This window comes from Protopterus annectens, chromosome 8.part1 (genome assembly GCF_019279795.1).
Source record: "Protopterus annectens isolate FY-2018-M chromosome 8.part1, PAN1.0, whole genome shotgun sequence".
In the NCBI taxonomy this organism is placed as follows: domain Eukaryota; kingdom Metazoa; phylum Chordata; order Ceratodontiformes; family Protopteridae; genus Protopterus; species Protopterus annectens.
Window position 1 is genome coordinate 149,428,604 of NC_056742.1, and position 14,312 is coordinate 149,442,915.

Here is a 14,312-nt window from a genome sequence, read left to right on the forward strand (position 1 = left end):
GGCAGCACACATCAGTGTGCCAAACTGGTGATTAATGGTACCATCTTCATTAGAAGAGTAGTATAGGGAATTTGCTGGTTGATAAATTCAGATTAAACTTCACTGCTCACTTCCTCTCTGTCTCCTCCATTAAATAGATAAAATCCACAAAAACATGAACACGAACTGATGAAACCAAAAAAGAAAGGCAGAAACTGAAGACTCCACAAAAAGATTTAATCAATAAAGTTTTGCGCTTTTGTCCACTCTCATTGAGTAAACTTCATCAGACTTGATAAGACACCCCTAAGAGTTGATCCAGTTGTCAGGGAAATGGGAACATATGTAGACAGTAAGCTGGCCTTTTACTAATATGTGGCCAAGGTAGTAAAAAAAATCATTCTATGTTACCCAACTTATAAGCAAGGGCATGGCATCCAGGTCCAAGAAAGTCATAGTGCCACATTATTTGGCCCTTATCAGACCCACCATTGAGTATAATGCTCCTTCAGCATGTATCTGACCAGACATGTGCAGGAGCAGTTGGAATGTCTACAAAGGTTCCTTACCAGGAGAATCCATAAACACATTGCCCTATATGGATTGCCTTAAAGCTCTGTCTCTGTTTCCTACAGGATACTGATAGGCAATCCATACCTGGCATAGAAGGCATCCACAGATCCAGTTCTGATGGACCTTCTGCACATTTGCAAAACAAACTGCATCAGAAGCACTAGATGCAAGGATTAAAATTTTGCTTCTGACAAAAATATGACATGCTGCTGAAATAGATATGTGTCTTAGATGATCTTCGTGTTCTGGAGTAGGTGTCACATCCATGTGAAGCAGAGTCCATCCTTAACCCTGTTTAAGCATAACCTTGACCAATGGATGGAAAACTTGAAATTTACCCTGGGTAAAACTCCCCCAAGTCTCTCACAGACAGAGGCAGACAGTAATGCCCAAAGTAACATACTCCCCATCCCACATAACCTCTAGAAACTTCCTAGCTAACATATCCCCTGCTAATAAATGACCATGATACATAGGGACACTACTGAGTGTGATGCACAGCTAAGCTTATTAAGACCCTGGTGGTCATTATCCTTATATATACATGCAAACCTAGGAAACTATAAAAGTAAATGTGTTGAGCAAGCAGAATGATCTAGCAGTTGCTGGAAGCCATTTAACCTTGGAAATGGTGGAGCAGTGGTGTTCAGTCAGACCAGACAAATAAATCTGAGAATCTTATTACTAGTAATCTGAAGTGCTACAGTGTTTTGACTTGTTAAGGAGGCAGTTAAAGGTAGGATATGTTCATGGCTAGGGATAATAAATTGATGCCATTGGCCTGCCAGGCTTCTGCAGTGAGTCTATTGAAAGATTTGTAGGTCATCTTAAGTTGTAGGGATACTTTAACTAGACTAGAGTCGGTATGATTTTAAAAAGAGAGTGTGTAGTCTAATACAACACCAAGATATGTTTTGCTGTTTAGTGAACAGAAAGAAGTTTCTACAAGATTCAGAAATAACAAGAGTGGAAATGTTGGCTAGCCTTTTTACAGAAGTTAAGATTACCACTGAAAATGTTGCAGTGGTGCTGCACTGTTTGTTGTAGGTAAGTCAGTTTCATGTTCAATAAGATTAAATCACTAGTTATTTGCAGACAAGCCTGGCTCCTGTTAATTTTCTGTTCAGGAACAACAGCTATGTCTCTCTCTGCACTCTCTGCTAGTTCATTAAAATCTATTTTAAACTTATTTAAATATATATATATATATATGTGTGTGTGTGTGTGTGTGTGTGTGTGTGTGTGTGTGTGTGTGTGTGTATATATATATATATATATATATGGTTTACTATCAAAATACTGAAATTCATTTAAGCGACAGTCACATGTTGTAAATTGGTATGATCAACAATGAGAAAGTCGACATACCTATGACTGACTGTTTAACTGCTCGTTTCAGAGTCTAGGGACACGAAGCATATATAACACCAGCAACTGTCGACATTAACATTGAAAACACTTTGCCGATGTTGCCGTGTCGCACATATGAACTTCTTAATATTCATGAGTCAATGAAATGCCTTGGCAATATCACAATTTGTGCTTATAAATGTGAGACATTTGATAGTAAACAATATATATATATATATATATATACACACACACACACACACACACACACACACACACACACACACACACACATGTATATAAGTGTGTGTGTATTATTTTTGGCTTCTTCCCTCACTGACAGCCTTGGTATGCTTGTTCTTACAGAGATCTGCTCAGTAATGGCAAACTTGTCTTCAACATGAAACTGGCAAAATGTGAACTATTTGATCATTCTATTTTATATTGTTACTGCTCAGTATGTATGCTGATTGCAAACTTAATAGAAATAATGTATTAAGAAAACTTACCTTTGTTGACCCAAAACAATATTAATCATTATTCAAATCATTATACAGTATACACCAAAGATTCAAACAATATTAATTTTGTGCACTTTTTAATCTTAGCCAGACTCAGGAATGGTATTAGAATCCCACAACATTTGAAGAAATTAAGAACATACATACCTGATATACTAAGGCAAATTCACTGGTAGCGTGACCTTTGTGTAACTGATTTTGAAAATGAGCTGCTACCCCCAGATTCTAGGGTATTACATCATAGTCTGTTCATTCAGACAGAACAATATTTCTAAGTGCATTTTGGTGTTCACTGTGGTGCACAGTGAATGGCTGTGTATTTAAACAGAAGAGGGAGTGTTCCATTGCAGACATATGCACTGCACCTCATAGCAGTCTATGGGCTAGGGGAACCCCAGATACCATCCTAAAAAAGAGGCATGGATGTAAACTGTCAGTTTTTCAATAGGGGCAGGACTGTCCAACTAACACACAGGACTAGGCTGCCTTGATAGTACACTCTGTAGCTCAGTCACCAAAATTCCTAGAAAAGCAAGATGATTAAATTGCCAATTATCTGACAGTTGGTGCAGAGGATTAAGGAGCTGTCAAAGAACTGCTTCTAGTGGTTCTGAGTTTGAGTACCTCAATCGCCATTACCTAACATTGTGACTCTGAGCAAGTGACTTAACCAGACAGCACTCCCAGTCCGAGTCTGACAAAGGTCCATTGAAAACAGTCCTCTACTCCAATTATTACATAAAATAAAATTAAATTAAAATGAACAAGCAAATAAATGAGTTATTAGTTAAGTTAAAAAAGCACAAAGAACTTGGTCCCTGGTCTTTTGTAACTACTTACAACCCCATCACTACTTCAAAGACATAGACTGTGGATGTTAAAGTTAACACTGCAGCATTTAATATTATAATATTAAGTGTTTTATTAGCACCTTTGCAGAATTATTAAATCATGCCTGCATTGAGTTTCATAATACACATAGAAGGGAAATGATTACAGAAAGTACTGATGTTAGTTATGAGAAATAAGGGGAACTTAACCATGAGAAGTAATAAACTTCTGTGTATGTCTGAAGACTGCTTTCTTTCTAGCAACTAGTGTACATGAGAAAATGTAAAGTATGTAGTAAACATTAGGTAAAATATGCAATTTGCTAATGAAATGCAATCAGAATCTTTTGGCTCTAGCAGTTTGACTAGTGATAGAATAAATTTTAGTTGTGCAGTGTCCATATGAATCAGCTGACATAAAGAAGTAAAAGAGCAAGGTTTTCTTACATGAAATGAAACTTTGCTCAGGATATTTATATCTCATTGTCTGACGGCACTGATATGACAGACAGAAGCTTTGCTGCTGCCAAGTACAAGTAAAAAGATCCTGTCTTCTCCAAGTACTACTGTTCTTGAGATTTCTAATGGGTATTTCATAACTGAATAGCAGAAGTAATAAAATACTGTAACTGTATTAGCTTGTAGACACTTTATAATAAACTTGTTTCATAGTATTTCTTTTTGTGCCTCATGTCTCCTTTTCTACCTGTCTAGCTGTGCTCTAATTAATTACCATGCTACAGAATCATAGTACTGAACCCAAGTAATGGTAGGTAGAAAAAGTTGGAGATAGACCTGTTTTTTTGCAATGCATATATAGCTTACATAGTCATGCACTATTTAATGAGCACATGGCCACAGTGTTATGAGATGAGCCACACTATTCATATTTTTGAAAAATTGTATAGCTAATAGGTTCAGTCAGCACTGTATGTTATGGGAATAGAGTAAATAGAATCATTTTTGTTCTTTCACAAATTATGGCAATTGAGTTTACAGACTTTACTATCAAAACAGCTAAATCCTATGGAATGAAGGGAAAGATTTTACCATAACAGACACCAAAGTTACAGAATGAAAGATACCACTTCACTATAACAAATACTGAGGTCATTAAAGAATGAAGCAAATCATTTTACTATAACTAATGTTTAGGTAATTATGAAGTGAAGGTTATGATTTTGCTATAACATATGTAAGGCGATTAGGGAATAATATCAGTTTACTATGACAGATACTGGGATGTTTGTGAAATAAAGGTTATTGTTTTATGATATCATATGTCAAGGGCTTTAATCAGTGAAAGGTACCACTTTATCGTAACAGATGTTGAGGTGATCGTAGAATGATGGCAACCCTTTAACATAACACATATTGAGGTGATTATGGAATAAAGAGCATTATTTACTGTAGTGACAATAAGGTGATTATGGCATGAAGGTACACTTTAATATAACGAGTATTAAGGTTATTATGAAATGAAGGGTACAATTCACCATAATAGATGTTGAGATAATTATGGACTATAGGGGTCATTTATAGTACCTAATGTGCTGATGATTAAGGAGTGAAGGGTAGCACTTTTATATATCAGATGTTGAAGTGATTACTGAGTAAAGGTTATACCTGTCTATGAAAGCCTGATGTACATTTAGTGTCAAAGGCAACAATGATATTAGCTCGCTGCAAAGGGCTATTAGATTGACAGAAACTACTTGTGTTTCCTTCTGGCAGGTATGAGGAAACAAAATAAGAACAGGGCAACAGTTGGTACACCCTAGAGAGTAAAGCCACTATAACCTGAATACAGAGCAGAGCAGTTAAGAGTTGGATTTCCCTGGAATAGTTATTCGAGATGTAACAGGCCTGTTTTCTTCCTTATACCTCATTTGTCTTGGGGGTGTCCATCTGCATGGTGTGAGCTATCTTTAACATATATATTTCTGTCATGCATGCACTGGCAAGTTATGGAAAAACGCAAAACATTTGTGATTTCTTAGAATACATAGATGTCATGGCAATGCCATAGTAAACTCTTTTTTGTAAAGTCCAATATTTTATGACTTAATTAGCACACTGTTTTTCATTTTGTATGTATGCTGTTGGAGGTGAAGAGCCTTCCAATAATGTTGTAATAATGTGACTGGTAAAACATTGTGCAAGTTTATATGATTATACTGATTGTCCCAGAATATCGTTCACTGATAATAGCACATGTAGATGCCACACAAAACACATCTTAGAACATTTAAATGCAATTTTAGAACAGTGTCTTCTGACATTACTGTCAAATCAGAAGCAAATGATTTTGATTTATCTATGCAGATAAAGGAATGGTGAACATTTATTAAAGGTGTATCTGGTTATTAAATTAGTTGTACTGTAGAAATGATGCTGCATAATTAGTATAAACCAAGAACCGTGCAGAAAAAAACAAAAAGAAAAGAATGATGAAGTCTCCTTAGAGAAAAGAAAGAGCTCAATATTGTTGTTAAAATCCTTGATCTTATAATTTTGGATCCTTAGTAGCGTTTTTTCTGCACGGTTATTAAATTGGTTGTATTTGACTGAATAAATAACAGTAACACATGAAGCATTGAATATGTGTATGTATTTTGTTTTAAAGGCCGCCACAGTTGACAAGACAATATGTATCAGTCCAGGCGAGGAAGTAAAACCCTCTAGTAATGTCAGACTTCAGTATCCCAAAGAAGTGAACACTACTTACAAGTGGACATGTGGTAAGTTAAAATATGACATTACACTAACTATATGGCTCTATTTTATGATTATTTTGTGTATTTATATAATTATTGTTTGCCTGTTAAGTTTAAGTAATCCTCGATATGTCATTGTTAGGCAAAGCTCAAGCCCAAAGCAAATACATGCAAAATACAAAGCATATTGTAGCAGAAAATACATCAACAGCACTATGCAAATAAACAATTCTTAAGAATTGAATATATAGGCTCACAGATATATATATATATATATATATATATATATATATATATATATGTGTATATATATATATATATATATATATATATATATATATATATATATATATATATAAAGCTCTATACAAGAGTATTCAATCAAATTAAATCACACCAAGTAATGTAGAAGTGCAGTATGTAAATGGAAGTATTACAGTACTTCATCATGGATATAGTACATTGGGGATGTGCTCTCTACAGGGGGTGTTAAGTATAGAACTCTGTATCTTAAAGGGAAAGTGATCAATGGCAGGAGAGAAAAAGAAATGTACCACTTCAGAGCTGTCCCAACTGTATGAGTCAAGTAGAGTAGTTGAGGTGCAGCAAAGGGATGTTTTAGCTGTAAACAGACAAGAAGATGAATCATTGATGCATTACACAGTAACGTCCCTGCTGCAGAAGTCAGCAGGGATTTTACCGTGTATGAATAAGAAAAATAAAGTTTACAAGAAAAGGACACAAGACATTCTGAAAGCCAGAGGCAGCAAGGAATAATGCTGAATTCCTAAATCACCATCCATATCTCATACATTAAAAAAATAATGGGACCATTACTTAAGTTGCTAAATGTGTAAAACATCCAGGGGTTATAGCTGACTGCAGCTTAAAACTAGACCAACATATCTACAACACTGTTGTGGAGTCATACACCATGAACCCATCATCTGTCCAACCACATTTATGCACATAGAATCCTTACCAACTTACAAAGTGCTGAGGTATAGCTAATTTTGTTGCTAACTTCCCAGCAGAGTTGTTTCCCATCCTAATTCCCATAGGATGGTCCCAGTTAAAGTCCTACCCTCCTACCTCCTGAGTAGAGTCATAGGAGGATGATAAATAGCCTAGTCTCATTGATAAGCATTTAAAACACTTGATTTATAGTTAGCCTTCCAAAAATAATAAAATGCAAATGTCAAACATCAGATTTCTGTTCATTCTAGTGCTGGGTTACAGAAATGGACCTATATTTTCTTAATGCAAAGATTATTTGTGTCATGTGTCTTAGCGGGTTTATGCATCTTTGCTTGGTTCTATAAAGAAAATTGATAAACACACACACACACACACACACACACACACACACACACACACACACACACACAGTGTGGTGGATAAGTTACCACTGAAGCAACTCTGAAGGATGTTCATGGTGTCTTAGTATCTTGGTAATGATTATTGCTGTTTGGTGATTTGTTTTTCATATATGTGACTTTTTTGCTTGAGTTCTATATATGTGTATTATTTTGATGAGTAAAACCCAAATATATTTTGACTATTCTATTCTTGAAGCAACCCCACCTGGGGATATTGCTGTATAATCAGTCTGTATCTGCTCCTCATTTTTCAACAGACCTGGCTAATAAGCTAGACTTTCTGTCATGAATTTTTGCAGTGTTTGGAAGCACTAAAACTTTTGAATATGACCAAAATGCAAAGGAGTATTGTTCACTGATAATAGCACATGTTAGGGCAAATATGACTTTTTACTAGGTGATGAAATGTGTGTGTGTGTGTGCGTGTGTGTGTGTGTGTGTGTGTGTGTGTGTGTGTGTGTGTGTGTGTGTGTGTGTGTGTAGATGTGTTGCAAATCAACATGTATACAAAGGCAATAATTTGATGTATTTGCATGAGACATGCTTAGCTTAGAAAACTATTTTATTTATATTGTGGTAGTTATAGCAAGACATGTTTATGCTGACTTGCTGTTCTGGAACAGGTAGTGTTGTATACTCGACTCATCAGGTAACTATGCAGTAACAGAGAGAAGGATTGCATTTATTAGTAAAACAGTGCAACATTGAACCAAAAAGTCTGGAATCATAGATACACTGAGAAAAACATCTAACTCAGCTCTCAACCTATTTGCTGATGAATCAGAGGATGTATTGAAAGTTTAGAAAATAAGAGGATTTTGTCTTAATGTTAATTTACTGGGAAATTCTAAGTCTGTAGCTAACAATTTATACTGTCTGTTTAGTATACTACACTACCAAGCCAATATGTCTGTCCTTAATCTAGAGAATTCCAAGACAGAACTAGTTTGTCCTTTGATGCATTCCACTTGTTTTATCTTGTTCACTCATCTGCTTTAATTATTGAATTTCAAAACTGTGTTTACCATGTGTTATGTTATTGCATTACTGTGCAATATTTACTATATGTCATCTATATACTTATGTATCACTGTTGCAGTATTCATAACCAAAGGAATCTCCTGCCAAGGATAGCCTATTGTTCGTCCAGAATACCAAAGCCTTTACTACTCACAGGTATCATACATTGCATGTATGTTCCCCATGCAAGGCATAGGGAATAAAAGTGACATACAGACACATAAGCTCAGAACTTCTTTACCAACAGTCCAAACACCATCACTGTATGTCAGTCTGAATGCCCTTCTGCTGTGCTAATTACCAAGCTGCATTTCAGATAAGTGCCCCATTGGGGTTTCTTCTTATCTTTCTTTTTTATTTATTGTTGTTCAGTTCATGTCATCCAGAAAGGGAAAATGTCAGTGTGGTAGGTGCATTCCCCATAAAGACCATCATAACCAGTGTCTTTTCTGTTTGGATGCTTCCCACATGTGCAGTATTCTATCTGCCAGGTTTTTGTCCCTAAGATCCTATATGTCATCTCTTCTCTTTATCTATTTACCTTGAAAACAAACATTTTAAGCGGTTGGCTCAAGGTACTATGATGGAGTCTTCCCATCCCAAGGGTCAGTCATTTGCCAAGAAAAATGCTGAAGAACCTAGGTCTTATACGGCTACTGTCCAGCTTCCCCCAGACATCTGTTTCAAGGCTAGTGAAAGCCCAGAGGATTGTCCAATGGTTGCCTCAGATTCCTCTGCCATGACCCCGTCAGAGGTCAGCATGGATCTCACTTCTCACACATCCTTGGAGGCTTTACAAACATCTGCTCCTGACATTGAGGGGAAACTTGGGTGATTAAATCTGAGGGACTGAAGGGGATTCCACAGATCTTAGTTAGGAAGGAGAACCCTACTATGTTTATTGAATGTCGCCAGGGTTCTACCCTTCAAGGGTGTTTTGTGCAGATGTTGTGTGGAAAAATAAACAGAAAACCAAGCATAGTTAAGGACCCCCAACGTGAATGGCAGGATTTTTTACTCAGTGGTTATTTAATGTTTTAATGCCCTTAAAGCCTCCTCAAAGGGTGTCTATGTCTGTCCCTCCCTTTTCTTCCACTCCTCATAAAAGACCCAGGAAACTAGATTCTTCAGGTGAGAATCTGGATTCTGAGGAAGAGTCCCTGACTTACTGTTCTCAAATTCCATCCCCCTTGGACAATGGTTCAGAGGAAGAGGATTCTATTAGTCCAGATTTCCCTTTGGGGCAAACTCTTTTTGGGGATACTGTTGCCTTTATGATGTAATTTTTAAGTGGGATTGTTCTCAAGTGTCTGATATTCAGAAAAGGTATTATAAGCTCCTCCAGATGGACCCCCTGTTCTGACTGCCTTCCTCAGTACCTTTTCAGTGGCATCTGTGGCCCCTGATTCTCAGCCCTCTGCTCCCAGGAAACCTGATAAATTCTACAAGGTGGCTGACAAATGTAAATTTCTTTATAAATTTCTTTCTGGTGATCCTTCTATAGTGTTAGTCTCTTTGACAAGCCATCTAAGCTGTTACCCTCTACTACATTTCTTCTTTCAAATAAGTATAGTATGGCCAAGGAGAGGCTCTTCCTCAGATTTCCAAAGTGGTTTCTGACCTTCCTGTTTGTGAGGGGAAGGCTTCTGTCCTTTGCTTGTTGGGCTGTACCTCTCAAGTTGTTCACCACTCTAGCAAATGCTGCTATGATGCAACTGATGCCTCCTCCAGGACTGCTGTCTTTGTTTCTGGTATGAGGTGTTGCTCCTGGCTCCATCTTCAGGCTTTGTCTGATGACATTAAGGCCGAATTGTTGGATGCTCCTTTGGATAATAAAAATATTTTTGATGCTGCTGCTGCTGAAATTTTTAAGACTCTCCAGGATAAGGGTAAAGCCTTGCAGGAGTTGAAACATAATTTTGTTTATTCTGTTCCTACGTTTCAGAGGACATACCCCTCCAAATCTGATTTTGTTCACTTGCAGTCTCACCTTCCAACTAAAGGAAAAAGGGGTTCTAGATGTGTACCTCCTGCTAAGCCTACTCAAACCCCTACCTCCCAGAAACTTGCTTTTCAGGATAAGCCAGGTTCCATTGGAAAATGTGCTTCCACAGCCAGGTTCCCTTATCCTTCAGTCTTTCCCTGCTTCTTCCAAATTGGTTAAAGGTCACAGCAGACTCTTTGGTTCTGTCCACTATCCACTAGTAATATTTCATCATCTGAAGATCCTTTCCTCTCTTTTTGGACATCCCTCAACCTCCTCAGAAACAACTTCCTCCTTTCCCAGAGGTGCTCCATTCTCTTTTGGTCCAGGGCAGCATTCAGTAAATTTTTATATTTCTCAGTTTCTTCCTTGCAGTTTCAGTTCTCTGCTTTGCCCTTTGGCTTCTCCATTGCCCCAAGGGTATTCACAAAAATGCCTCAATCTTGTCATTGTCTTTTCCAGGATGAGAGGAGTTCAGATATTTCCCTATTTGGACATTCTGCTCATTCAAGCTCCTTTCCCCCTATGTCTTGATGCAGGATATCCAGTCTACTATTTTCCTGTTGCAGAGTCTGTGGTGCACCATAAACATCCAGAAATAAGCTTTGACACCTTCTCAGGATCATATTTTCATTGATTGCAGGCTGCATACCATCCCCATGCTGGCATGTCTGCCTACCCCCAAGGCCCTGCCTCTTACTGCCTTTTTCCAGTCTCTTCTTTCTCAGGCTTCAGTTATGGCCAGGGCTTTTGTCAGGGTCCTCAGGTTCATGGTTTAACAACCATTACTATGTTTCCTCTGGCCAAGCTTCACATGAGAAAGCTAAAGTGGTACCTCAAGTCAGTGTGGCTCCAGCATTGCCAATCAGCGGACTTCCCAGTCTCCTTCCTTCCTTTCTTGCCTCAAGCTAGAGCTTCAGTGGTGGATTCATCAACTTTTTCTCAACCCAGGGTTTAATTTCCAGGCTCTAGTCCAGACTCAGGAGCTCTTTACAGACACCTCAGACAGGAGATGGTGAGCCTCCTTCAGATCTCTCAACATTCAGGAGATCTGGCCTCTTCATCAGAGGTTGCCCCACATCATTATAAAGGAGATGAGGTCTCTGTGTCCAGATTTTCAGGCTTTTCATTCCCTCTTTCTTCCTGGGCCCCTCAAAGGTTTCACAGACATTACCAGAATGATGTGGGGGTATAAAGTCCTATATTCTTTGCAGACTAGTTTGTCAGGTCTGAGATCCAGCTGTCCAGTATCAAGTGACTCTTCAGGCTGTTTAAAATCCCTTGGAGCACAGTCTAGGGGCAGACTCTTTGAGCAGGTCCAGCACACAAGTTCATGAATGGATGCTTCACAGAGATGTGTTCCTGGACATTGCCCATCAGTGGGATATTTCTTAGGTAAATCTTTTTGCATCCCCTCTGAACAGACATCTCCTCTATTCTATTCCAGAGTCTCTAGTCCTCTGGCTTAGAAAGTGGATGCCCTGTCTTTATCTTGGAAGGGGATGTTTCTGTATGCCTTCAATCCTCTTCATCTGTTACCATGAGTCTTGCACAAGATCAGGCAGGACTGTCTTAAAATTGTGTTAGTGGCTCCCTTTGGGCTTAGACAGCATTGGTTCCCCCTTCTTTTTCACTTAGCCAGGGGCAACCATCACAAGTTACCTCACTGGGTGGACCTCCTCACACATGGCAAGGGGTCTTTTATCCATTCTATCCTGTCCAGTCTTCAACTGAATATTTTCTGAAAGCATGGTTTGGGTCCTGCAGATGGTAAGGAAGCCCACTAACAGGAAATCATATTTGTCCAAATGGAAACGATTTTCTGTATAGTGCCTCTCTTGCCATCAGGATCCCCTATCTGTGGAGATTCCTGTGGTTTTCTCTTATTTGTGGGATCTGCTCCATGCTGGGTTGATGTATTGTTCAGTTAAAGCTCACCTGTCACCAATTTCTGCTTGTCTGTCCTTGACTCATCCTCTAGCCTCTAGATTTGAGGCCAAGCAATTTTTTGAAGGCATCCTTCATATCAAGCTTCCCAGGAAGTCTGTTCCAACTTCCTGACTATAGTAGAAATAAGTGTGTTAATTCAGGAGGCTCTGAGATGCATTTCTGAGTTTTTTTAAAAAAACAAGGATGGCTTGAATGAAAACCATGATTGAGGAAAGAAATTCAGTCTTACTCCAACTTTGCTTTTTCCTGCATCCCTTCAACACACCCTAATTGACCAAAACTTCACTGTCACACTGTCATAAGTAAATGAAGATGGGGGTCTAGAGGGCACCCAGAAGCCATGAGGTTATAAATACTGTGAGGTACATTTTACAGCTGGTTTCCAACCTTTTTCATCCCATGATGGGCTGAGCAAAAATCATGCGTACATCAAAGAAATTCATATCTTACCTTATATTTCAATGAAGAAATAAGTTGTATCCAAGTTTTAAAGCTCAAAACTGACCAAGAAACCAGTTCACAATAAACTGAGAAGACAAATAGATATATCATATCTTGAAAGAGTACCTGCCCCTCTACCCTCCACTCAAAATAGGTTGTCACTTTCTGTATATCCCTGTCTGGTATTAAACTGAGATGAAAGATAAGGGACAAATGCCCACAGTCATATATTTCAAGCTACTGCTGTTGATGTCATATGTATATGCAGCATACCTCCTCACTCTGTCCCCAGAGGAAAGCCACTGTCTGTGCAACCTTCTGATGTCAGACTGGGACAAAACTAAAATGACAAACAGAACATAACATAATTGTAGTCAAACATATATAAACAGCATGCTTCTTTACTCTTCCCAAAAGATAGCCACCTGCATATGCATTAGAAGCTTGACTGAAATGAAAATGAAATAAAATGATTACAATACTGTCCCAACTTGTTACTTCTAAACGGAACACTGCTCTTATACAAGCTATAGTGACCCTCTGAGCATCCCACTGAAGTTTGTGAAGAAAGTTATAAAGAAATAATGAGCATACTGTCCTTAGCCCAACACAAGGTTCATAGGTTCATAGGTAGATACTAGGCTATCTGCCCTAGGGCATTTATAAGCCTAGCCAGAGTGTATTTGGCTTCTGCCTCCCTATTAGATTAGCCTACTGTGCCTCTGTAAAGTAGGTCACAGAAGGTACCCTTTTAAGATTAGTTTACTGTGCCTCTGTCTAGCAGGGACACAGAAGAGATCCCAGGGGTCAATTTGCAATTTCCCATCCACGCGTCCAGATTTTGCTTGAAGAGAGTCAGCGAGGGGCTATGTCTAACATGAATTGGGATTCTATTCCAGAGTGAGGGGAGCCTCTGGGAAATGAATCTGTCCCTCCAGCATGTCCTATTTATTTTTGTGCTGAGGTTTAGGTCCCTGGAGCGTATAGCTCTAAAGGACTTGGATTTTTTGAGGTGGAGCATGTCCATTAATTCTGGGTTTGGCATGGCTTTGTACGTCAGGCATAGATTGCCTCTGAGTAGGCGGTAAGCAACTGAGTAGAGCTGGAGTTTCTTTAGTCGAGCTGCATAGGACATCTGTTTGTAGCCCATGATCCTCTTGGTGAGGTACTTTTGGGGTCTCTCCAGTTGCTGCAGGTGTCGGGTAAGGTACATCCCAAAAGGGGCATTGTATTCAATTATGGGCCTGATGAGTGATGAGTAGAGGGGCACAATGACCTCTCTTGATCTAGATGTGAACCCTTTCGTGATAAGGTGGGCTATATAGAAGGTCTTTCTAACCACTTTGGCAACGTGATTATCAAATGAGAGATTACTATCTACGTTGGTCCCCAAATCTCTAATTACTTCTTCTGTACTTAATGGATTACCACCTATGTGGTAATTTGTGGGCACCTTGTTTTTGCCAAAGGGGATGACTATGCACTTTTTAGCATTTAGCTTGAGGCCATGGCTCTGGCACCAAGCATCCGTCTCTGTGAGACCCTTTTGGAGGATGCTTGTGTCAGCT

General features: G+C 38.7%; 1 protein-coding gene across 1 annotated transcript in view; it reads left to right on the plus strand.

The window, feature by feature from the left end:
* Positions 1–14,312, plus strand: part of PKD1L2 (polycystin 1 like 2) — a 1,522,374-nt gene that overhangs the window by 371,449 nt on the left and 1,136,613 nt on the right. The window contains exon 13 of the mRNA XM_044081586.1: positions 5,880–5,994. Within this exon, the coding sequence (XP_043937521.1) occupies positions 5,880–5,994 (115 nt within the window). The remainder of the gene's footprint in view (positions 1–5,879; positions 5,995–14,312) is intronic.